At 34.8% G+C, this 26,591-nt stretch overlaps 2 protein-coding genes and 1 long non-coding RNA gene across 4 annotated transcripts in view; 2 read left to right on the plus strand and 1 right to left on the minus strand.

The window, feature by feature from the left end:
• Nucleotides 1–26,591, plus strand: part of LOC133180771 (uncharacterized) — a 59,528-nt gene that overhangs the window by 2,770 nt on the left and 30,167 nt on the right. The window lies entirely within an intron of this gene.
• Nucleotides 1,793–12,406, plus strand: LOC133180765 (actin nucleation-promoting factor WAS-like). Its single transcript, XM_061315236.1, has 2 exons — nucleotides 1,793–2,491; nucleotides 12,312–12,406. Exons 1-2 carry the CDS (start codon nucleotides 1,843–1,845, stop codon nucleotides 12,314–12,316), a joined length of 654 nt encoding a protein of 217 aa, XP_061171220.1. The 5' UTR covers nucleotides 1,793–1,842; the 3' UTR covers nucleotides 12,317–12,406.
• Nucleotides 14,277–17,279, minus strand: LOC133180764 (uncharacterized). The gene is made up of 2 exons (XM_061315235.1): nucleotides 16,862–17,279; nucleotides 14,277–15,122 (listed from the first exon to the last, which is right to left on the minus strand). The coding sequence occupies exons 1-2, from the start codon at nucleotides 17,208–17,210 to the stop codon at nucleotides 14,572–14,574; spliced, it is 900 nt and encodes a 299-aa protein (XP_061171219.1). The 5' UTR covers nucleotides 17,211–17,279; the 3' UTR covers nucleotides 14,277–14,571.

The raw sequence follows: 26,591 nt of genomic DNA on the forward strand, positions 1-26,591 counted from the left end.
CTGATTGGTTAATATTCATGAGACGGAATGAAACAAAATTACCCGGAATAATAATGACTTTCGCATGGAAAAATAAAATATTACCGCGGGCAATCTTCAAGAAATTTGTGTTTGCCCTCTCCCGTCCGACTGCCTAAAAATGTTCTGATTTTTTTTTTCTTTTTTTTTTTTAATAAACTTCTATGAAAAGATTTTTTTGGCATTCATAAGCGTTGATGTTGAAATTTCTGAACTTTTTTATTTTCCAATCTCCCTACCTTTTCTTTCATCTTGAGTCGGAAGAGTCCAATCAAACTTTTTAACTTTTTAAAAATAATTTAACCTCTTTTGTTAATAGATTGTCTGTCTGGTTTTTCCCCGATGGGACCGCTTAATATGGTAGTCCGATCCTCAGGTTCTGAAAATCAGCAGTTATAGTCTCTTCACAAAGTTATATGTATTTAACCATAGTTAGTGTATTTCTTCAAAGTTCATCATTATAGTTAGTTAATCAAATTATATAGCGAAAATTGTCAAATCTTATTTTAAATCATATTTTCAGGAAACGCGAATAAAAGCACCACTAGTCATGCATTTTCTAATTTAAAATTGATCAACAAATATATTTTAGGATAATTAAACTATAGGTATCCAGGCATTTGGATAATGTTTTCATACTTGTACGGTATTTTCGTTCTATTTACTTCAATTGTTATATGATAATATAATGTAAAAAGCTTGTGCTTTCATTGCAAGATCGCTTTTAATTTCATATCATTCTAATCAGCATTGGTTTCTTATTCAAGATTACAGGAAATTCAATCTCTAAAAATGTATTTTATTTTGGGGGTACGAATGTCAATTTTGTACAAGACTGTTTCTAAGACTTCAAAGAATCTTGAATATCTTATTGAGATTGATGAAAGGAAAATTGTTGCATGAAAAGATTTCAATTTCAAGCTTCATTTAGAGACCCTTTAAATATAATGATAATTTAAGAGTTATCGTTCATGGCTGAGGATCGGATATCCTTATATTACAAAATTTGGAAACACTTAATTGGCCGAAAAGTTTTTAACAACTTTCTTCTTATAAAGATAATGTTATACTTTTATTAAAATGTATGAATATTGAACAGCTGTTGGAAAAAAAAATTAAACACTCTATTATCCATTCAGTAGAATTGTCCTTCCTGATATACTTTATTTTGACAAATAAAATATACAACATGACTATCCTTGTATCATTCTAATCGGAGACCTGAATAAAGTAGTATCATTTACTTAGCGCTTCCCTGTGTCTAATTTCAGAGTAATCGTCCCAAACCTATTTGGACCGGACATTACGTCATTAAAGGGTCCTCTCCACTGCCAGCGAGTCAGTTCCCCAAACTCAGATCGTAGCCAAAAAGGCGACATGATAACTGGTGGAGAATCCGAGTAGATCCAAAACCCGGATTTTATGAACTACAACCTCAGGAGCAAAAGCGTCAAGATGCCAACACCATCGAATGGAGGACGAGAATCACCAGTGGAGAATGAGTCCTCACAACTCGAGATAATGAGAAAGACCTTAGAGGAACGAGAAAGAGAAATAGCAGCTCTGCATGAAAAGAATGAGGAGCATCAACTGAGAGAGATGGAGTCGCGCCGACGAGAGATGCGACAGCTACAAGCAAGGGAGGAGGAGATTGAGCACCTCCAAGAGCAGCTACGACAGGGTAGCTCCAGACACCATCATACAGCACCATCCCCCACAGTCACCCCCAAAGTCAAATTAGAGAAATATGATGGAAAGACGTCCATCATTCAATGGTGGCTAAAATTCATAACCTTCATTAATTTACAAAGATTGACAGAGAAGATGGCCATTGAAACATTACCATTCTATTTGGCCGGAGCCGCCGAGTCATGGTTTTTCTCTATAGACGATACAGTGAAGCAGTCCCTTACAGCCATCAAAGAGGCAATCCACCAACGGTTTCAACCATCATCCAGAAACAACCTCCAGCTGATGGATGTGAAACAAAAGCAGACAGAATCGGTGGAGGACTTCATTCATCGCGTAACACAGATGACCACAGATAGACGGGTGGACCAGGACTGGCTCATCACTGTCATCATGAATGGCTTAAAACCAGACATTGGAGCGGACGTTATAAAGGTGGACCCCAAATCCCTGGAGGAGCTGAGGAATGTGGCAGCCCGAGCAGAAGTTGCCGAGCGACGCCGGACCAACTCTCCTGCCCTGCAGGAGAACACTAACCTTGCTCTTTTAAATGCTTTACAGGAAATTAGAGACGACATGAGAGCTAATCAGAGGAAGTTTCCCCAGCAGCAGCCTCGACGTCCTGGAAAGTCAAAGCAGCAGCAAGGGTACCGACCACCACCTCCTCAGGCTTACCAGCAGTCACCTCCATGGCCCCAGCAACCACCAACTCAATGGCAACAACCACCACCACCTGGCCCACACCCTGGATACAACAGACCACCACAGCCTTACAACAACAAGGGTAAGTTTTGTGATTCTGTTCCTAATGATGTTTCTTTGATTAGGTGTTTTTATTGTCGAGAATTAGGTCATTTGAAAAAACATTGCCCACACAGACAGTCGCATTACAATTCACAATACACACACTCTTCCCAGCCATCTTACTCTCCGAACGCATACAGGTCACAACATTAGGGGTGCGCGCCTGTCTTTGGAAGCCATTCTGAAGATAGGCAACACACAGATTCTGTCCCACAGGTAAATTTAGTTGCTCACATGACTAAAAACACAATCCCTATCTGGGTGGGTGGTCGTAACACAAGTGCTTTAATTGACTCTGGTGCATCTGTTACCATAATTAACAAAGAATTTTTAGCAAAAACCAGGTATGCCAAACAGCAGTTGCTTCCTCCCACATTTCAGTCTGTCAAAGGTGCTAGTGGAAAATTACTTCCAGTTTTAGGTCAGATAATGTTGGAAATTTCCATTAATGGCCAAGACTACAAATTCAAAACTCATGTGGTAGATGGCATTCATCATGCATTTATCTTAGGTGTAGACTTTTTGTGTGCTCATGACACAGTGCTAAGATTTTCAACTTCAAATACATTACATATCCCAGATCAGTATGGTGAGAACAATGTTTGTGTGATAACCACTGAAAATGGTTATGCTAGGGCAAGGTACCCTGTTACAATACCCCAGAGGTCTGAAATGAATATCTTAGTGCATATCTCTCGCCATCAGAATGGTGACGTTGTTTTGTTAGAACCTCATAAAGATTTAGAAAATCTTAATCTTTCAGCAGCTAGGTGTTGTGTACAGGTAGACTGTAGTCGTGCTTTCCTTAGGGTGATTAACCCCACTTTTGAAGATGTCGAATTACCTATGAATTTTGTTGTAGCTAATGTGATTGACATAGATCATGAAAACATTTTGTCTTTAGAGAGTGAAACTAGACATGTTAGTGCTTTGAATCCAGACAAATCAGAAACCAAAATGAAATGTCAAAATGAAATTCAGTTTGATTTAGAAAATTCAGATTTAGACCCAAATCAAAAAGAAATTTTACAAAAATTTTTATTAAAATACAGAGAAAACTTTGCTCTTGATCTGAGTGAATTGGGACGGACAAGTGCTCACAAACACAAAATTGAGATTAAACCAAATTCAAAACCTGTTCGGCTTCAATTCTACAGAACTTCCCCACAAGCTTCTAAAGAAATTGAAAATCAAGTGTCTGAAATGTTAAAACATGACATAATTCAACCTTCAAATTCAGAATGGCATTCGCCAGTTGTTTTAGTAAAGAAAAAGAATGGTCAGTTTCGGTTTGCTTGTGATTATCGAGCTCTTAACAAAATTACAGTGCCAATGTCCTTCCCACTTCCTCATTTAGAGACAGTTTTTGATGCTATAGGGGAAGCCAAAGCCAATTATTTCACAAATTTAGATCTAATGTCTGGATTCTGGCAAATGGAGCTTGATGAGGATAGTAGACAGAAGGCAGCTTTCATAACTCAAGGTGGAGTTTATGAATGGAAACGTATGCCTTTTGGACTTACTAACTCACCAATCTCATTTCAAACTTTGATGTCCAATGTGTTACGGGGTCTAAATTGGAAGTCAGTGCTCGTGTATGTCGATGACATTTTAATCTTTTCACGCTCTTTTGATGAGCATCTTACTCATTTAGCGCAAGTTTTTAATCGCTTGAAAGAAGCAAATCTAAAATTGCAACCTGCAAAATGTCACTTCGCAGTCAAGGAAGTTAAGTTTTTAGGGCACATTATCTCTCGCCAAGGCGTACGTGTAGATTCAGATAAAACTGCAGCTGTCAGTGAGTTCCCCACACCTAAAACTCAAAAACAGGTACGTAGCTTTCTTGGCATGGCCAACTACTATCGGAGGTTTGTACAAGATTTTGCCAAAATTGCAACACCTCTAAATTCTCTCTTAAGTAAGGACCAGAAATTTGAATGGTCTGAACAGTGTCAGATAGCTTTTGATACTTTAAAACAAAAACTTATTTCAGCCCCCATTTTGGCCTATCCTGACACTTCAAAATCATTCATTTTAACATGTGACGCCTCTGATAGTGCTGTTGGCTATGTATTAGGTCAGATAGATGATAACAAGAGAGAGTATGTGATCTCATATGGAGGTAAGTCTCTGTCAGCAGATCAGAGAAAATTCAATACTACTGAGAAAGAGTGCCTTGCAGTTCTAGAAGGTATTGCTGCTTTCCGCCCATACTTGGTGCATAGCCGGTTCACTGTGGTTACTGACCACAAAGCTTTAGTTTGGCTACAAACAGCCAAACACACAGGTCGTTTAGAGCGCTGGGCTCTAAAACTGCAGGAGTACAACTTCCAGATAATACATAGACCAGGTAAGAGCAATTGGGTAGCTGATGCCCTCAGTAGGAGAGATTACCCTGGTAAGGTAAGTACTTCTGAAATAAATTCTGTAGACATACAAACTGATGACCACATTCAAACTCCAGGCAGTGCTCCTGCACCACCCTTGCAGAAAGAGTACGAATCAGTAAGTGTCCAGACAATTACCTCTAATCTGGAAGCTACAACAGACAGTCAACAGGTGAGTATGGAGGTGTGTACACCTGGTCAGTGTACTTCCACGGTTACCTCAATAGGTATGCAAACCAGCCAGCTGGATGAACTGGACTCTAACCTAACATCCAATGCATCAGTTCCCTTACAGAATGGGAAATCGACACCAGTGGTTATGAACATGGTAAGTACTCAGACAACTCCAAATATAGTATCTGTCTCTGAAGAGACTGACGAATCTTTAGATGAGGAGGCCAGCATAGAAGACAATTGCTGCATACAGGTATCATTTTCATATAATAGCGAAATTCCGGTGGTGGCTCCTGTTCAAGTTACATCCGATGATGAAGAAGAAATTCAGGTTAGTTCCCAAAATCTGGGTGAATTACAAGCAAATTGTCCAGATTTTAAGTCAATTTACCAATACCTTCAAGATGGGACACTTCCTGTAGAAACAAATGCTAGGGACATGATCATTGCAGAAACAAAGCATTTTAGTTTAGTAGATGGTATCCTGTACCACTGGTTTCAAAAAAGATGCAAAAAGCCAAAAGGTGAGTTTAATTTCATTAAACAATTGGCACTGCCACAAGTTCTACGCAAGGATGCCCTGCTGTCATACCATGACAGTCTCGCAGGAGGAGGTCACCTTGGCATAGAAAAGGTGAAAACAGCTCTATACCGTAAGTATTATTGGCCTCGAATGCATAGTGACATTGTCGAGTATGTAAAGTCTTGTGACCGATGTCAACGAGCAAAACGTGATTATAACCCCGCAAAACCACCAATGCAAACACTTCCACCTGCGAAAAAGTTTGAACGATGGCACATAGACATCTTAGGTCCGTTATACAAAACAAAAGAGGGAAATGAATACATTTTATTGTGTGTAGATGCATATTCCCGTTGGGTAGAAGGGTTTCCGTTGAGAACTCAAAGTGCTGAGGAAACTGCAAGAATGCTTTTCAAAGAAATTTTCTCTAGATATGGAGCCCCCAAAGTTTTATTTTCGGACAGAGGTCGAAATTTTATGTCAAAATTAGTAAATGCACTTTGTGAAATTTTTGACATCACTCAACATCACACTTCGGCTTATCACCCCAAAACAAATGGTTTAGTTGAAAGGCAAAATAGCACACTTGCACAATCACTCAGAGCTTATTGTGGAAACGCTCAAGAACAATGGCCAGACTTGCTTTCAACTATTTTAATGGCTTATCGGAAATCACCATCTTCACATTCTACAGAATTTTCCCCTTATTTGTTAGTGTTTGGGGAAGAAATGAACCTTCCCTATGATGTTGCTCTCGACCCACTGGAAAGCATGGGTAGAGATGCTAAAGCATACATCAGAGAGTTTTTGGAAAATATGAGGGTATTTGACAAAATTGCTAAGGAAAATATTGCATGGCATCAGTCTCAAAACAAAATTAGGCATGACTTAAACTCAAATATTCCAGATTTTCAACTAGGTGATCAGGTTCTTATCAAGGTCAACAAAGTTCCCAAGGGGTTGTCTAGTAAACTGTACGACAAGTCTGATGGACCATACCGAATTGTCGAAATGGGTCCTAATTTTACTTACAAACTTCGTAGATGTATTGACGACAAATTACATGGTTCTATGATGAATGCTTCAAATCTGAAACATTATCATGACCCAGAGGTCACAAGACCTACTTTTCATGATCCTGGAACACAAGGTCAAAGGGATGCATTTCAAGGTCAAAGTCATAATCAGAATGCTCAACCTCAAGGTCAGGAGGAAACTCAGCATCATCAAAATATTGATGCTGATAACAATGATACTGATATCGTGCAAGATGACGGTTTAGGTCGACTATTTCATGATCAGGATGAGAATGCAGATCATCAAAATGGTTCTACTGATGATCAAAATTCAAAGAATGAGTCCATAGACTCAGGTCAAAGGTCAGAGGAGGATTCAGATACTCCTGAAGAGGAGATCTATGATCCACAGAAAAAGTGGAAATTCAAGAAATTTTTGAGAGGTCGCTTCAAAAATGGTCGTAGAGAAATTTACATTGAATGGGAAGATGGTTCTAAGACTTGGGAACCAGACCAATGTTTTGACAATGAGGTCTTAGAGATGATAAATCGTAAGTTTACCAAACTTGGCACAGTTAGGAAATCTTGTTTCAAGAGGAATTATTAGGTCTTTAATAAAAAGAAGACAAAGAAAATGTTTCAGGAAAAACAAAAGTAATATATTTTTTTTAATTGCTCAATGCTACTTTACAATGCCAAAACTCTTTGTACTGCATTAAGTATTGAGGTAACACTATGTCAAAACTTTTTTTACTACATAGTGGTTGATATTCGCAGTTATGGGCTTGTGTCATTTAAATAAAAAAAAAAAAAGATAGGTTACTGTAGAACAGTTGATAAAGCATGTAAGATTAGTTATTTTGTTTATCTCACCATGATAAGCTCTACAGATTTCATTTTTTTGTTGTTGTTGGGATTAAACAGGTGATAGTCAAATATGTGTGTTGAATTCCTAAACGGCTAGCCACTAAATTAAATTTTTAATTATTTTGATTAATCTTTTTTTTTTTCAAATTTATTTGCAAAAATTTAGGATAAAGTATTACTGATGTGATGTAGTCACCCCTTTTTGTAAATTTAATTTACAGTAATATTAGTGCTAGAAAATTTGAATAACGATCGGTTCATCTTTTCATGACATGATCATCACATCTTTAATAGTCTTTTTCCATTTTCATGACTTTGTAGGGAACTTTGGAATTCAACATTATATGTTTGGGATATTCATGATGTTATCCTTGTGTATGGTAATGGGCCAAGCAAGTCAAGTGGATCCATCTTCTACCAATGTAATACAACGTATCAACTATGGTGTGATTTTTCAAGAACAGTCGAAAATCATGTTAGCTCAAGAATATTGGCTGCATACATTTCATATTCCTTTGCCAACAAGATTTAAGGTCAAAAAGGTTCCTTTTTGTTCACTTGGTAATACTCATAGAGTCTCTTCTTGCTTGCTACTAAATAACTTGGCTAACTTCATCCATGGGCTGCATGAGGAAACTCTTTTACATTTTAATGAAACTATACAATCTATTCGGAACATGATCCCTCAAACCAAGCTTACAAGTAATCAACGACAAACACGTGCCCTTTTGCCTTTTATTGGATCTTTGTCAAAGAGTATATTTGGGACAGCGACCATGGATGATGTTAATATTTTAGCTGGTCATATCAATGCTTTAAATAGGAAAACCGAAACACTAGCTAAAGCTTTAGAACAGCATGGTTCCCATCTTTCTTCTTTTATTTCACTAACGGATAAACGCATGAAAAATTTAGTACATGGAATAAAATCCAACTCTGACTATATAACTAGTGTAGCAACTGCCTTTAACAACAAATTGTTCAATCTTGAAGCTGCTTTCACAAATGTTTCTGAAATTCTTGTTAATCAGGTGAATCAAGCTACATTACTTAGATCCAAATTCACTAAGTTAGAAAATGCAGTAGAAAGTCTCTTAGAAGGAAAAATTAGTCCATTTTTAATTCCAAAGCACATTTTGTCAAAAGTGATTTCTAATATTCGGCACAAACTTCGAAAGTCATACCAGAAATTTTATTTGGTTCAACTTGATGCTTCATTTTACTATTCAGGTGGAAAATTTCTTTTTGCTAGACATAAAAATAATTTGTTTATCACTGTAAAATTTCCAATTTCTTCTCAGAGACTTCCACTGAATCTATATAAGGTAATAGGTCTCCCTGTACCAACTTCAGAAAATGTTACCTCTAAGATGCAAGCTACACAACTTCTGTCCTTGTCAGATTATTTTGCAATCACCCCACATCATGATTATTTTCTGTCTTTAAATTCAAAGGATTTGACAGATTGTGTACATGGCACCTCTATTTTGTGTTATTCTAATTGGCCTCAGTCCCCTATTACGGTTCCTGACTGTACCATGGCCTTATTTGCAAACGATGTTAGAAAAGTTAAAGAGTTGTGCAATTTTAGATATCTTCAAAATATGTTAAAATCTAATATTATGGAATTATCTCCAACTTCTGTTCTATTATATAATACTCCCACTGTAGTATTGGATTGTCCAAAAGAAAAAAAGGTTTTGAAAGGGTGTGCTTTTTGTGTGTTGCATATTCCATGTAGGTGTTCGTTATCCACGGAAACATTGTTCTTTGCACCACGCCTGGTCAATTGTTATAAAGCATCATCAAATTTCTCTGTTATTCACCCTGTAAATTTAGCACTCTTACAAGAATTTTTTGATGAGTCAAAATTAAGTCATGTTTTCGGAAATACTTATTTCCCAACACCTATAAACATGTCCATTCCTGAATTTGTTTTCTATAACCATACCATGCATGATGTTTTAGCAAATGATCAAAAAGCTCATTTAAATTTGAAGAAAATAGCCAAAGCAGTGAAAAATGATCAGAAAATTTTTAAATCCCTTGCTGAACCTCTGTTAGATGGTCAAATTGAAATTCCTCAAGAATGGCCCAATACTTCTGATATCATAACCTTAGTGTCTTTATGCTTAGCAGGTTTATGCTTAGTAGTATGTATCATATTATGTGTCAAGGTCAGAAAAATTTGTACCACCTTGTTAATTTTGAAAGAGGTTCAACATGCATCCTCTAAAGAGATTCCCTCTTTTATCTATAGGAAACCTGTCACTATGACACCTCCTAATGATACTAGTGACTGGTTGAGTGAGTTCACATGGATACATGCTTCTGTTATAATATCTGTCATTGTTTTAGTAATTCTTATTATTGTTATGTATCTCCTGTATAAAGCTAAGTCAAAAAAAGGGTCAGTCGTAGCACTTGAGTTAACCTCAGGGGGAGACTGTGTGATAATTCCAATTACAAAATTATCATTATGTCCATCATACTATACCATCACCAAACCCACCATTACAGATATCTCAGTTTCAAGCTTTCCAACATGCAAAGTATATGCAACATGGTCCAATTTTTCAGTTACAGACAAACAAACACAAACAACCATACAAATTCCTTCCAAATTTTCAATAAACTTTTGGTTACATTATAAGTTAAGCCATATTCTCAAACAACCTTTTAGAGCACATGTCATAATTGTACACAACCAGTATGCATTTCACTTGCAGAAAACAGAGTAAATACAAAGCTTCTATCAATGACCTAAACAGAAAAGATTAATGTGACAATATAAAAAAAAAAAAAAAAAAAAAAAAAAAAAAAAACTCATGGTAAAATTTAATTTTTTTCTATAAAATTCTAGAATAAAACAAAACAGAATCACAAAACTTTGCCAATATGTTTCTAATCATATAACAAGTTTTTCGATTTACTAACTTAAATGGTCTTAGGTTCATTCTAGCTGTTCATAATTTCATTGGCTTATTTTTTTCTGTCCTATATTACATTAATGTAGATATCTTTTAAGTGAAAAATGTACATCTTTTGGTTGTCACAACTAAGGTGACTATAATTCATTAATTTTTTTTTACTTTTATGAATACAATAATGTTTCTTGTACATACTTTACGTAAATGTAATTTTTTTCTTTTCAATCTTTTTGTGGTGTTCAATATTGTACATTTGATAATAGTAGTGTTTATGTATAGAAATTTGAGCTTTCGGGGACGAAAGTAATTGGAGCAAGGGGGAAGATAGTCATGTTGTATATTTTATTTGTCAAAATAAAGTATATCAGGAAGGACAGTTATGTAGAATGACTAAGTATATACTGTGTTTTTCTTTATTATTCATCAAAATAGTGTAGAACGAAAAAGTAGTAATGTAGTTTTTTTGTGTTTGATTATTTTTACTTTTTTTATATAGTACAGCTGTATATTCATATATATTTCTGTTTACGAGGTTAGATATGTTAGTTACAATAGTTTAAATAATTTTTGCTTTTACGTTCATAAATTGAGGCAGATTCAGTGTGTGTTATTCAAGACAAATAATTAAATCTGGTCAATTTACTTGTCAAAACTCCATCTGTTAGGTATGTTTTGTAAGAATAGCACAAAAATGTACAATGATGTAAGTTTTTATTCAGAGATTCGAGTTAATTTGCAGATAGGTGTTATGTTGTTTGCATTTGTCCTTAAGGGTTTCCTTTCATCTTTTTTTACCTAGTGTCAAAATCAAGATATACTCAGGTGTCAGTAGGTTTTTCTTTGTTAGGGGATTACACTTGTTAGAGTCAATTAATTGATAATGGTCAGTGTCCGGAGATCATGGTCACGTGATCAGCTATAATCGAATTTTCAATTAACGAAGTTATTCAAGAACAAAGAATCTGAATTTTGATTGGCCAAAATTGACCAGGGAAGCCCGGGTCTCCGATTAAGATTGCGTACCCTACCTCGGTCATTCTAATCGGAGACCTGAATAAAGTAGTATCATTTACTTAGCGCTTCCCTGTGTCTAATTTCAGGTAAAATTATTTGTATGTTTTCTTAAAGTAATTGTAAAAGTTTCTTTTTTCTATTTCTTAAAGTTAGTTAAAGTTTTATTTAGTTCTCTGGAAATTTGAGCTTTCACGTAAAGTATAATTCTATTATAATTATTTGTTACACAATAATCAGTTTATTCAGTTTTAAGGTTTTTATTGTTTAAACTTCTTATAAAAAATTGTTTTTGGTCATTATTCATAACTAAACTTATGTTTATATTGACTCATATTATTTGGTTTTAAATTTTTGGTGGTAAGCCAGCAAAGTTCGGAAATAATTTGTTCAGTTTAGGTTTTGGGTTTTAATGTTATTAAACTGGTTTTCACAACGAATCAACAATCATGCGGCAAGTAACTTTGATATTGTAAGTTTTGTTAAAGTATTCCTTTCATTGATTAATGTAGTAAGGATGTTTAATGTAAAATAATGGGTTTTATGATTTTTCTTATTATGAGTTAAAGTTATTCATATTGATAAGGTTAACGTAAGCTTGTTTACATTTTGTAAGTTCGAATTTCCTTACTAAATGTTTACATTCAATTCTTATTTAGCCAAATGACTTTGTTTAGTTTTTTTTTTTATATAGAGTGAGTATTTTTGTATTGTTTGATCACTCTATCAGTCACCAGAGTTAGGTAAGTTAGGGCACCAACCTTTGTAATGCTTTATGCAGGTAGAAATATAATTTTATTGTGCCTGGTGACTATATATTTTGTATCATTCTAATCGGAGACCTGAATAAAGTAGTATCATTTACTTAGCGCTTCCCTGTGTCTAATTTCAGAGTAATCGTCCCAAACCTATTTGGACCGGACATTACGTCATTAAAGGGTCCTCTCCACTGCCAGCGAGTCAGTTCCCCAAACTCAGATCGTAGCCAAAAAGGCGACATGATAGAATCACCAAATAAATAACAAAACTACATAAATTCAAAAAGAAAAAAAAACTGTTCAGTTATCATTTCCCAAAATTATTTTCTTCTGTTTCCTAACGAATATTAGGTATATCTTTACAAAAAATTCAAAATGAGACACGGTAAAGACCTAAAAGTACTTAAATTTGGGAAATCCCGCAGGAAACCCGGGGCAAATAATTTTGCTTGTTAATTTGTCTTTGGTGGTTTCATGGAAACATTAAAAGTTTATTTAATTGATAAATAATAATATTTCTGGCTTTAAAGTATTTTTGATAAAGACCCTATACAAAATGAAATTATTACATGTAGCCATCTTCCAAAGACAAGAGTCTCTGATCCACTCTGGGTTTATGTGGAGCAAATTCCTTGTAGATTAGAACTTTTAAAAAGACACACTCATTAAGATAAATTAAATTTTCTACCAAGCCTCTTTCTTTACTCCTCACTAAAATATTAACAGCAATGAAGGAAATTTTCCAGGAGTAATGTACAACAGTATATTCGAGAAGTGGTGTGATTCAGATCTGGACGCTTAAAAATTACAATAAACTATTTGAAAAATTTAAAATCACAAAAAACATCCATAAGATCAAAACGTAAGTTATTTTTCATTACTTTATAGAACAATTCCGCACAATAAATTAAAGACATCTGCTTTTTCAATAAAATTGGAACTCTTAAATTTACTTACTTTGTCATTGGTCATGTGCAAAATTATCTTGCTTAAAATATTCTGATTGTACACACAAGCACTCTTAAGTTGACATTAAAAAGATGCTCGAGTTTCTGATTGACAATATCTATGTGGTTTTTGGAGACCAGGTCTTTCAACAATGTATTGGAATTTCCATGGGTACCAATTGCGCCCCGTTATTAGCAGACCTATTTCTGTATTCATATGAAGCAGAATTTGTTCAAAATCTTTTAGGTGAAAAGAAGAAAATACTTGCTATGGTCTTCAACTCGACATTTAGATATATCGACGACGTATTGTCAATTAACAATGGTTATTTCCATTCTTATGTCGATACGATAGGCAGATAAAGGATGTGGCCGGTCGACAAGGATGAGGTCTTCAATATAATAATATTGTGTAGATTTTACAGATAGGTGGGTCAATAAAAGTAAAATTCAGCTCGAAATAAAAGACACCAGAGAGCCTGTCATATCTGCTTCATATTTGGATGTTTTGCTGACCGAAGTTGACAAAGGCCAACTAACAACTAAATTGTAAGACAACAAGAAGACTTCAGCTTTTCCTTCATAAACTTTCCTTATTTATGTAGTAATATTCCACTTTCACCTGCGTATGGTGTTTATCTCCCAACTTATTCACTACAGTACTCAAGGGGATGCTCTGAGTATGATCATTTTATAAACCGAGGCAGGCTACTCACTCATAAGTTGATGTTACAGGGATTTCAGCAATCTCGTTTAAATCAAGTCAGCTTTTCGTAAATTCTAATCCTTGTTAGCGAATATAACCTTTCATTTAGTGGTAATTTGGCCGACTTTTTTCATACCAATTGTTAAACCTTTGTTTTATACTAAATTTGATTACGGAATGTTCCGTCTATTTAATCAATATACAGAGCTTACGGCGGGTGTGACCGGTCAGCAGGGGGTGCTTACTCCTCCTCAGCACCTGATCTCACCTCTGGAATTTCCAGGGGTCCGTGTTAATGCCCTGTTTACATATTTGTATTGTTTGAAGTCTTAAGTCCCTGTTCGTTATCTTCACCTTTTTTTCATTCTGATTAAATTATTCTATTTTTGACAATCTGGAAGAGGAACTCTATGTTATCTACATCTGGTTTAAAAGAAATTCACAAATTCATGTTGAACAAATATTTTATTCTTCATTAAAAACAAAATAAGAGTAACAAATGTATATCAATATATTAAGATAAAATGTCTAACAATATACATGTTTATACATATAAAAAAAAGTCTCGTTTAAGTATCATGGTACATGTTTCTCAGTTTTTTAATTACACGTACACGCGTTCATCGGTACGTTCATGAACCCAGCCTGTACATGAACTGTAAACTAAGGAAAGGTGAACACGCCGTGTGGCATTGATCATTCATGAGATTCTGGTGAAGTCTCCATAAACTAGTTCCCTCCTCAGTCTTCCTTCCATAGCGTGCACTTGCCGAGACTTTGGATGTGCACGTCCGTGATCTGTTGAGTCGTTGCCCTTGTGGAACTCCGTTGGCGTACAATCTCAGCAGTCCCCTCGATATCAATCACGTGGTCTGTGACGTCCATCAACATACCCTGATGGCGGTTGTGATATTGAACGTTGGCAGTCATGCGCACGCGCACGAACTTCTTGACACAACCTTTTTCATAAACGGTATCTACCTCCGCCTGATCGTCGTCAACACTAAGTACTTCTACGTCACCAGCAACACGTGAGACTTCGTCATAGATGACGAACTTGTCGCCTGCTTCCACTGCGCATATACTGAAAGCAAATCCTTCCACTCGGCTGTCCGACCAGAAATAGTTCTCATTGTTATTTCGGGTATTTCCCTGGAAGGTCAGTCGCTTTCCGTATCCAAAGCCGACGGATTGAAGCATGCGCGGTTCTCCATTAAACAGGAAGTCTTTGGTTCCCATGTAGCGGACTTGGTAGCAGAATCCGGGGCAGATTTTATCGTCAACGTGAAAACCTGAAAGAAACAAATATCTTTAAAAACCCCTGGTACATTATATATTTTTTAAAAAACGGACAATTTAATTAAGATCAAAGGGCAGCATTTAAAAAAATGATAAATTATTTTTGTCACTGTAATGAATACTTTTCAAATCCATTTTACTTTGATTTGAGAGCTCAATTTTTTTTTCCTGACATGGATGTTGACAGAAATATATTGTAGAAATCATACAGGCATAGAATATGATTGTCACGTGGTATAAAACTTTTCTTACAGAGATGTTTTATCGGAAAATAAGTTCATGTTTATTACTTGGGAAATTGCAACATTTCCTGTAGTATCCACATCCACAAATTGCTTCTGCTTTCTTGTTTCTTCTTTTATCCTTCCTTCCTCTTCTTTCTCTCCAATTAAGTGATGTTGATAATCTTGTTCAGAATGTTGCAATTATACCCATTAATATCAGGGGTTAAATTTTTGGTCATAATTAATTTTTTTTGGTTTGGTTCATGTGTATGTTAATGTTAACACACCATTCAAGTTCGAATACCACGTGACAAATAACATTTGACTGTTTATTTTATTTTTTCCTCTTTGTGTGTTTGTTTGTTTTCCCACTATGTAACATAAGTATGTTACAACTTACGCTTTACGTATCTACCGAGCAGTGTCACAGCAGAAAACGTTGTTAACTGAAAAGACAAAACCTTTTCAAACCACACACACCAAGGTCAACAAACAGGTCAAGGTCATGTTACAAAGTTTGTAGTCAGTTGTATGGAGAGAGAGAGAGAGAGAGAGAGAGAGAGAGAGAGAGAGAGAGAGAGAGTGAAATAAATAAATAAATAAAAAATAAACATATTTAAGAACAAATTCTTGAAATGAAGCATTTTTGTATGTTCATGTGTATATATTCATGTTCATGATTAATATTAAATTAGAAATATTTCAAAAAGAAAAAAAATCTTTTGAAGCTGAAAATAATAAATAATAATAATAAAAAAAATAGTATTTTTGTTGCTTTTTTTATTGTTTTGTTTGTTTGTTTATTTGGTTTTTTGTTGTTGTTCTTTTTTTTATTTGTAAAATAATAAGATTTTGTTAAAAAAAATCAATCTGGGAAAATAATTCGTTCCAAAGCAAACAGATCGCTATTTGGTAGAAAAATTGATCTAGGAAAATCGTTATTTGGGAAACATGATTCATGCATGCGGCTGAGTTGCAGATCCGTCTGGCGTGTTCTTGCTTAAACCAGTTATCAGATCGTCTGCACCTGAGAGTTGCTATAGGAAACAGTCTATTTTGAGTAAGTACAAAGGTCGAGCAGTCACATACATTACATAAAGTCATTATTATCAAATATTTCCCTGAATATTTAAAAATCCGGTGATAAGTTAATACTATACAAATATGAACAAGAAATTAATTGTGCAGTTTTCATTCACTAAACGTGCTTAATGTACAATGTAATAAATTATTTTTTTCTTTTTTGACAATATATATATTTAATAATCAATGAAGCTCTTAGCTCAAGACTTTCTTTGATTTTAAAAAAATCGAATTTGAAACATATAAATTTCAGACCATTTAAATGATTTCTGGGGAAATGGTTCTAAATATATCCTAGTACGAGGGGGGGGGGGGGGGGTATTTTTAGCAAAATACATAGAATTTATTTTTCGTGTCCGATACTTTACCTTAAAAAATTATTCCATTGACACCCCCCTTCTTTTTAAAAAATAAAATTATCTTACCTATAACAGGGAATTCGTGTGGCCGGATTCCCGCCGACTGGTACTGAATGGAAAAATCCCGCTCATGTATGACTGGTGTTTCTTCATCCTTCAGACCCTCTAGGGACGAGTCACGACACTCCCTCTCCCCGGCGATGGGTGGATCATGGCGTAAAACCTGGGGCGGGTGGAATAAATCCTGTAGGGACTGTCGGAACTCGCGCCATTTGGACTGGTAAAGATCCGCACCCAGAGATTTGAGATCCTCGGGGCGTACGGTAGCATACAAGGATAATCTTTTAATCAAAAAGCTTTCATCGACTTCCTCAGGATTTTCAAAATCAAACTCATAATTCTTAATAATTGGCATATTGGACTCTTTGAGGATTTCTTTGGTATAAATATCTGTACGATTTTAATATGAACGTCTTTCTCTTTGTATAGCTACCTCTGTTATGATTACTCAACACAAATGTGTTATTTCTTGTACACTATCGAATATTGATGAACAGCCAATCAGAAAGGGCTGCGTTTACATTGATATTTTTCATTGGTTGACTAGTTGTATTTTTCCCACGTGTAGACAGCATGCTCAGCAGTCTTCCATTCAATCTTGAACTTTGACCCTGTCCACGTCAATGTTTACACATTCCTTAGCTTGTAACATTACGCAATGTATTTATATTGGACTTTTTGACCGCGATATCTTGGCGGCAAACAGTTAAAACTTGTGTCCGAGTTTTATAACATTTGTGACGCCGAAAGAGCCATTTATATAATTACATGAATATGTAGACCTACACAGATGTAGAATGGGGGGGGGGGGGGGGGAGGCATATTGATATAAAAAGACAAAGAAGAGCTACACATGTAGTGATAAGGAAAGATTAATATTTTGTGCAGGGAAAGGATATTTGAGACTGTAAATAGCAGAATTATAATTGCAAAGGGTGTGGATGGAAATTTTATCGGCGGGAAATTTTATAGGATATTTTAGCGGAAGAAAAATCGGTAACATTAATCATGTTAATGGAAATTTTAGCAGATATTGTTAGAGGTAGAATACAGACCGAGGACTAATACTGAGTAATTATATATGTTGTATTTTATTGCTGATTTACTATATTTTAATAGTGTTAGCTTGTGTTTTAACTGGAATTTAATGAAAATTATTCTGCTCAAAAACGTACTTTGACCTTTAATAGATGACAAAAAAATAGAAAAAATAAACGAAAATAAAAGAGAACACGCAGATCGAAAGATGTGTTGTCTTTCAAAAGTTTTTTTTTTTTGGGGGGGGGGGCACTATCAAATACCAAAAATTCCTTGACAAGCAAAAGAAAAGGTAATCTAAATCTCGGCAAAATTATTGGGGGGAAGGGGGAGGGAGGAACGTTCATGCCATGTTGATTATGTTAATTGTCAAATGTTTTTTCAGCATTGATGATTCAGTTAATTAATGCAGATTTACAATATTTCTAGCTAAATATTTTTTAAAAAAATTTTTGCACTATATATTTATGATTTATCAAAATATCAGACACATGTTTTTTTAATTTGAAAACATTAATATATAATTAATTAAATCTTATCAACTTCTTAAATAGTATTCAAAGAGAGATAACTCATGAAAACTTAAGTTGGCTCCTAAAGAAATCCACATTTGATTCTTTCAGATATCAAAAACATTCATATATATAATTATAATTATGTATGTGTGTAGTGTCATAGTGTATGTATAGATACAGTCTACATTTTTTGTATTTTAGAAAGTTGAGCAAAGGCGCATAAAATGGGGGGGGGGGGGGGGAGGGGGGCTGCCCCAACTTTTTTTTTTGAGTGACGTGAAATCCGGCCCTCATGGTTATGTTAACAAAATTATTTTTTTCTGGTAAAAAAAAAAACAACTTGGAAAACCACCCCCCCCCCCTAAAGGAAGAATGATTGTCGAGTTTGGGATATTGCCCGATTTTCCTTTTCATTTGCTTATCAAAGATTGTCAGGTAAGTTAATTAATTTTTCCGACTACCCCCCCCCCCCTCCTCCCCCTTTAAAAAACGATACTTTTGCGCATGGCTGGAGCAAGCATAATTTACACTGTATAAATAAAAAAAAAGACAAATGAAAGAGTATACTGGTATCGTGTATCCTCATAATAAGCGGAGAGCTTAATTCAACAATTCCCACACTGGGAAAGATTCCACGTGGCGATGCTAAAGGATTTATTATTACAATATATACATGAAGATTATACGGACCAAGAACATCAACGTTCATTAAAACAAAATAATTCCCACTGTAAAGAGGTCCTATACCTGAGATAAAATACCAAAGTACTCAGAATTCTCACTTTGAAATATAGCACAATATACATTACCGTGCTTATTGTTCAGGTATCAGTAAAATATCAACAACATTGGGGGGGGGGGGGGTCTTTAAAACATCTTATTCTAGAAAACAGCAAGACCTATTGGTTCTAGTTTGTCTACATTTAATAATTTTATTGAAAATATTGAAAAGAAAAATTATCACTAAATAAATACCTTAACGTTAAAAACAAAATTGATTCCTGTAATATAATTCTTTAAGACTATAGTCCACAATTTGCAAATTTACTGAAAGGTTAATAGATAAGTTATAGGCGATAGTGATAGGGTCAGACTTTGGAAGATTGACTACTTAAAATTGAGAATCCATTACTCTGTACAAACAAGCCTACAGTCAAATCTGTTTGCATCCTATTGTACACAAAGACTTGAAAGGCAGATTAATCAAACCTTAATCTAAGAAATCAGTCAAAAATCTATGGCATCAAAAGTTACATAATAGTGCAAGGTACGTCAGGTGTTCAGATGTTTCTTATTATCCAAACATGAGTCAGATTAAAATTATACAGATCTTATTCTTTCTACGTATGTAAATTTCGGGGGAAATAGCCTTGATAAAACTGGAGATGGAAAGATACCAGATGGACATAATTGAGCTAAGTGACACTAGGTGGCCTGGAAAAACTTCAATGCAAAGTGGGAAACTAGCACTTTACTCAGGAAAAAATAAGGCTTTCACCAGGAGGATGTAGGAATCATGCTACGCAGTATCTAACGGAGTTAAGAAGTCCCTGGTGCAATGGATACCTATAAATAAGAGATTGATATAGACAAGGTTCTACACAACTTTAAACATAAGCCTGATGTAGAATATTCTAGTACAAATGAAAACCCTGAAGGGACGAAAGAGAATTTTCTTGAGCAATTACAGAAAGTCATTAATAGCATTCCAAAACATAACATTTTGCTCATTGTTGGAGATTTTAATGCAAAGATTGACAGCAAGAACAAAGGTCATGAAAGTGCTCTGGAGAAATATGGGATAGGGGAACGAAATGAACAAGGAGAGAAATAATTGGATATGTGCGAGATTACCAATTTAGTTCAAAATTTGATCCAAAATGCTAGAGGAATTGGGAAGTGTATATTGATTGATTGATTGTTTGTTGTTTAACGTCCCTCTCGAGAATTTTCCACTCATATGGAGACGCCGCCACTTGTCAGTGGAGGGCTACAAATTTTGACCTACACTAGGGCCATTGAGCAGTGAGGGATCTTTTTCGTGCCAGCACCTACTGCGATACGGGACCTCAGTTTATAGGTCTCATCCGAAGGACAGATCTCCACGTCCCGCAGTGGGATTCGAACCTGCGACGTAAGGATCAACTTACTCCGCGACTCTAGAGCAGATGCTCTAACCACTGTGCCACGAGGGCGAGGGGAAGTGTAAAGGACATCTGGGAAAGCATGGGAAAAGACCATTCATGTACTGAGACAGAGGACATAATACTTGGAGTAAAGAAAAAAGGACAAAAACCTTGGATAAGCAGAGATTTAGGGAAACTTGTAGAGAAAAGGGACAGCTAAAACTCCAACTTACCAACAGTAAATCAGAACGATTGAAAAGAAATTAAATAATTGAGAGAGAGAGAGAGAGAGAGAGAGAGGTAAAATGCAACACGAGGGATGACAGGAGAAAGTGGTCAGACAAGATTTCAGAAGCAGGAAGAACAAGCAACAAGCAGAGAGAGAGAGAGAGAGAGAGAGAGAGAGAGAGAGAGAGAGAGAGAGAGAGAGAGAGAGTAGCCAGTAATGGCTACAGTAAACCAGTGAAAGAGATAACTAGAAGACATGATTAGAGAAGCAGAAAGAGTAGCCAGCAATGGCTACATTAAACAGAGTGTAGAAAACAGAGTCCCAAGTAACGGAAGGAAAGGAGACAACAGCAATAAAAGACAAAAAGAGCAAAATCCTGAGCAGCCAAGATGAAAGAAAAGATGGAAAGTTCACTTTCAAGAAACTGAACACCCTTTAAAAGCTGAAAGTGAAGGAAATTCAATAGATCAGATAGATACTAATACCGGTCTCATAAGAAAGGAAATATCGTCAAGGCTATAGAAAAATTTAAAAATGGAAAAACTTGTGAAGTAGATGGAATAGGAGCAGAAATGAAAGCTTTCACAGATACAAGACAATATCTGGAAATGCCCTTTATATGGGCAGCGGAAAGGGCAAAAATTACCATAATGAGAAAACAAACAATTATTATAACTTCAATGACCATAAAAACTTAACAAATGACATTCAATGCATAATCAACAGACCTTTTCGCAAAACAAACATACATTAAAGCAAAACCAACGACCACGTACGTAACAAACATATATAAATGCAAAACGAACGGTCATCTTTGCAGAACAAACGTACATAAAAACAAGACAAACGGTAAAAACTTAAGGAGGCTCATTACACCCACAGTTTATTTTAGTTTTCATTAAAGCACCACTTATTATGATGATTTCAAATATCCAAATGGAGGTTATGATACGATAAATATTTTTTAAAGATTTTTAAATATTTTTTTCTGATTTTGGTTAAATGTTTTATTTCAAGTTTCTGATTGATAGTATTGCAGAAATCTCAGTGTCAAGTCATGGATATCATCTTCAGATATGTAAGCAATATAATAACACTTCATAATATTCAATATTATTTTAATTAAAAAAAATAATTATATCCCAAAAAAGAATTAATGTGATTTTCTTCTTAATCTTTGCATGAATAATTTGGAAAATCAGTTAAAAATAGACAATAAATGTATACTAATGAAAAACAAGTGACAAATTGAATAGAAATATTTTTAGGAAATGAAAATTCCAATTTAAAAAATATTTGGAATAAGAAGTCAACTTGCAAGAGTTATCTTTCCTAAATCCCCCCGACTCAAAACACTCAGGAACGTTTGAACATATCAGATTTAGAATAAGCTAAAATTTCTAGAATAAATATACATTTTTCAAAGAAATAAAGACAAGCACAAAAACCAGCTAGAGTACAGTACACTTAAAGCGCAAGTCAATTATAATTTATTTCAACGAGGTTGTAGATTTCAACTCGAATTTCCTCTATAGGTACATGTTGTCAGTGGTAGAACTTGCTGTTTTCGCTATGAAATACTACACTACTTGGGTAGCAAAAATTTGACTGTCATTCTCTCTGGTCTCTACTTAAAAATAGCCCATCTTCGTTTGTGATTTATAATAAATTACCTTGTTCTCATTGTTTGCAACATCGCATGTAGTCTATTTTTAGAGCGTTTTAAAGATTTAGATCATTAGCAAAGCGAACCTTTACAATTCGTCCCCAGGAGGAAACGGACGAAACAATGGAAGTTTATTTTTCTGTGTAGTACGTCATCAAAAAGTGGTGTAATGAGCCTCCTTCACAAACGGACGCTGGGTGGCGCTGGAGGTAGCAGGGGATAGTTTTTTTTAATGCCAAACATGTGCCGAGAGGGTACACATATACATGCGATCCATAAAAACATGTACATGGGGACAGTTTTCCAGGGGCTAATTAATTACACTTCATATGCCCATGGCTCACAAATTATGTCAACAAATTACATGTAATCTGCGTATTAGAGTGCACATGTACCAAAAATGCACCTGGGGACTCCCCAAATTTTGGCTTGTTTTTCCAAGATTTGGGCCTCATTCACACCCATACAACCCACCCCCGGGCCCGAGCGAGCAGGATAAAACACCCAGTAGTCTGTAAATCAATGCAAGCCCTAATAAAAATTCACCAATTGATATGGGGTCATTCACCTTCCCTCTGAGATACACACCTTCTTCTAAGGCCTACTGCTTTTCAGCTGAATTTCCTCTGCAACTGACCACGTGTCTTAGTTTCGCATTTACAACTCTGTATATGATAAGCGTCATAGTGACACCTACATGTTGCACATCATTTTTTTCAGCAAGCACTCTGCTACACTGCAAATGTGTCCCATAATTATTCTAATCATTTTTCTACATAAAATATCACATCAAACAGGGGATATCTCAATTTTTTAAGAAATTTGACCGGGTCTTTAGTACGAAACTATCCCCTGCCACCTTTAACTTTCAAAGTTTGCTTTTCAATTAAAATAACTTTCCATATTTAGAAAGTGCAATCAATTCTGAGTAAAAATATACTAAATATGTCTTATTTCAATGAAAAATAAAAAAGTTAGAGGCAAATATGTGACCCCACCAATTGTCGGTCAACCACCTTAACCCCATATTCTTTGTGTTACTTCAAAAATGACCAACTCCTACAATCCAAAAGAAACTATTTCTTATCAAAACAGTGTTTAATGGTAACTTTGATCAATTTCAAATGCAGCTACATATAAAAAAACTCAATAAGAATTGCATGCCTTGATGAAATGTACTCACATGTAACACATACTCTCCTATTTTTGATGTTTTGAGAAATCCCATTTTACCTCTTAATTGCTTGAATTTATACATCTACAGCTTGTTTGCAAAAAGAAAACCTAATCTATTTTTCAGGATATTTATTGTAATATACAAAAACCCCTCTTGCATCAAAGGTTCAAGAAGAAGTGCCCTGGAAATTGCAGTTATCTACCCTACCCCTCCAACCATTACCTGATTCTATTGAAAATATACTGTGGAAATCTGAGTTTCCTGACTGTCCTTTTTCTGAGTATATTTCATTCAATTTCAACATATCTGAATGATCAAATACATGCATTTGATTCCCCTGAATATTTAAAGTGATCATCCTGTCCTTACTTGGCATTTGTGAGTAAATTTCAGGTGCTTAGTAGAATCCAATAATTACATGAAAATGTACATATTTTTGATATTTTGTCCATTAAATATGCAAAAAGACCATCTGTTTTGTTCTAATTTAAAGAAATATATATAATCTATATGAAAATAATGAAAAGTTTAAGTTCTATCACATTATAGAAGACAAATGAGGGGGAAAATGAAGGGGAGGGGGGTATTTTTTTATGTAATCATCAATAGTAAAATGGGTCTATTTTGAGAAAAAATTAAAGCACAGCAATTCTTTCAATAAATGTGGTTCTGTAAACTGATATTTTTGCATACTGACTCATTCTTTTTTTCTAAATAATGATATTTAGTGAAACACATGTAAAAAAGAGTAAATTTATGTAATTTCAGTGATATCGCAATAATTAAGCCCCTTTAATTTTAATTAATACTAAGTAATTGAATCAAAATTTGATAAAATATATGTGACAGTGCCCAAACTATTATTTTCAAGCAAGTAAATTTTTCTCAGAAAAAAATTGCCTTACTCTGTTAAGATTTGTTATGCTGATGCTTCAAACTCTTTGAAAATGTGTACTGGAAAAGGTTTACCCCCCTTGTGTTTAGGTCTCTCTACCTAAATGAATAAGAGTCAAATGAAAGAAATATGGTGAGTTTTGAAAATGGCATACATCAATAAACTTATTTAGAGAAGAATTAGACTAAATTACATATTTCTGAAAATTGGTGTTTTCTTGAAGGTAGCAGGGGATAGTTTTTTTTAATGCCAAACATGTGCCGAGAGGGTACACATATACATGCGATCCATAAAAACATGTACATGGGGACAGTTTTCCAGGGGCTAATTAATTACACTTCATATGCCCATGGCTCACAAATTATGTCAACAAATTACATGTAATCTGCGTATTAGAGTGCACATGTACCAAAAATGCACCTGGGGACTCCCCAAATTTTGGCTTGTTTTTCCAAGATTTGGGCCTCATTCACACCCATACAACCCACCCCCGGGCCCGAGCGAGCAGGATAAAACACCCAGTAGTCTGTAAATCAATGCAAGCCCTAATAAAAATTCACCAATTGATATGGGGTCATTCACCTTCCCTCTGAGATACACACCTTCTTCTAAGGCCTACTGCTTTTCAGCTGAATTTCCTCTGCAACTGACCACGTGTCTTAGTTTCGCATTTACAACTCTGTATATGATAAGCGTCATAGTGACACCTACATGTTGCACATCATTTTTTTCAGCAAGCACTCTGCTACACTGCAAATGTGTCCCATAATTATTCTAATCATTTTTCTACATAAAATATCACATCAAACAGGGGATATCTCAATTTTTTAAGAAATTTGACCGGGTCTTTAGTACGAAACTATCCCCTGCCACCTTTAACTTTCAAAGTTTGCTTTTCAATTAAAATAACTTTCCATATTTAGAAAGTGCAATCAATTCTGAGTAAAAATATACTAAATATGTCTTATTTCAATGAAAAATAAAAAAGTTAGAGGCAAATATGTGACCCCACCAATTGTCGGTCAACCACCTTAACCCCATATTCTTTGTGTTACTTCAAAAATGACCAACTCCTACAATCCAAAAGAAACTATTTCTTATCAAAACAGTGTTTAATGGTAACTTTGATCAATTTCAAATGCAGCTACATATAAAAAAACTCAATAAGAATTGCATGCCTTGATGAAATGTACTCACATGTAACACATACTCTCCTATTTTTGATGTTTTGAGAAATCCCATTTTACCTCTTAATTGCTTGAATTTATACATCTACAGCTTGTTTGCAAAAAGAAAACCTAATCTATTTTTCAGGATATTTATTGTAATATACAAAAACCCCTCTTGCATCAAAGGTTCAAGAAGAAGTGCCCTGGAAATTGCAGTTATCTACCCTACCCCTCCAACCATTACCTGATTCTATTGAAAATATACTGTGGAAATCTGAGTTTCCTGACTGTCCTTTTTCTGAGTATATTTCATTCAATTTCAACATATCTGAATGATCAAATACATGCATTTGATTCCCCTGAATATTTAAAGTGATCATCCTGTCCTTACTTGGCATTTGTGAGTAAATTTCAGGTGCTTAGTAGAATCCAATAATTACATGAAAATGTACATATTTTTGATATTTTGTCCATTAAATATGCAAAAAGACCATCTGTTTTGTTCTAATTTAAAGAAATATATATAATCTATATGAAAATAATGAAAAGTTTAAGTTCTATCACATTATAGAAGACAAATGAGGGGGAAAATGAAGGGGAGGGGGGTATTTTTTTATGTAATCATCAATAGTAAAATGGGTCTATTTTGAGAAAAAATTAAAGCACAGCAATTCTTTCAATAAATGTGGTTCTGTAAACTGATATTTTTGCATACTGACTCATTCTTTTTTTCTAAATAATGATATTTAGTGAAACACATGTAAAAAAGAGTAAATTTATGTAATTTCAGTGATATCGCAATAATTAAGCCCCTTTAATTTTAATTAATACTAAGTAATTGAATCAAAATTTGATAAAATATATGTGACAGTGCCCAAACTATTATTTTCAAGCAAGTAAATTTTTCTCAGAAAAAAATTG

The sequence above is a fragment of the Saccostrea echinata genome, unplaced genomic scaffold, assembly GCF_033153115.1.
Source record: "Saccostrea echinata isolate AGI-Se365-2 ecotype Australia unplaced genomic scaffold, CSIRO_AGI_Sech_v1 ptg000007l, whole genome shotgun sequence".
Taxonomy (NCBI): domain Eukaryota; kingdom Metazoa; phylum Mollusca; class Bivalvia; order Ostreida; family Ostreidae; genus Saccostrea; species Saccostrea echinata.

Excerpts from the sequence above, each read along its gene's own strand:
- LOC133180765 (XM_061315236.1), top strand. The coding sequence starts at position 1,843 with ATGGCCATTGAAACATTACCATTCTATTTGGCCGGAGCCGCCGAGTCA.
- LOC133180764 (XM_061315235.1), bottom strand. The coding sequence starts at position 17,210 with ATGCCAATTATTAAGAATTATGAGTTTGATTTTGAAAATCCTGAGGAA. Across the intron at positions 15,123-16,861 it reads ACACGAATTCCCTGTTATAG|GTTTTCACGTTGACGATAAA; the intron begins GTAAGATAATTT and ends TGTTTCTTTCAG.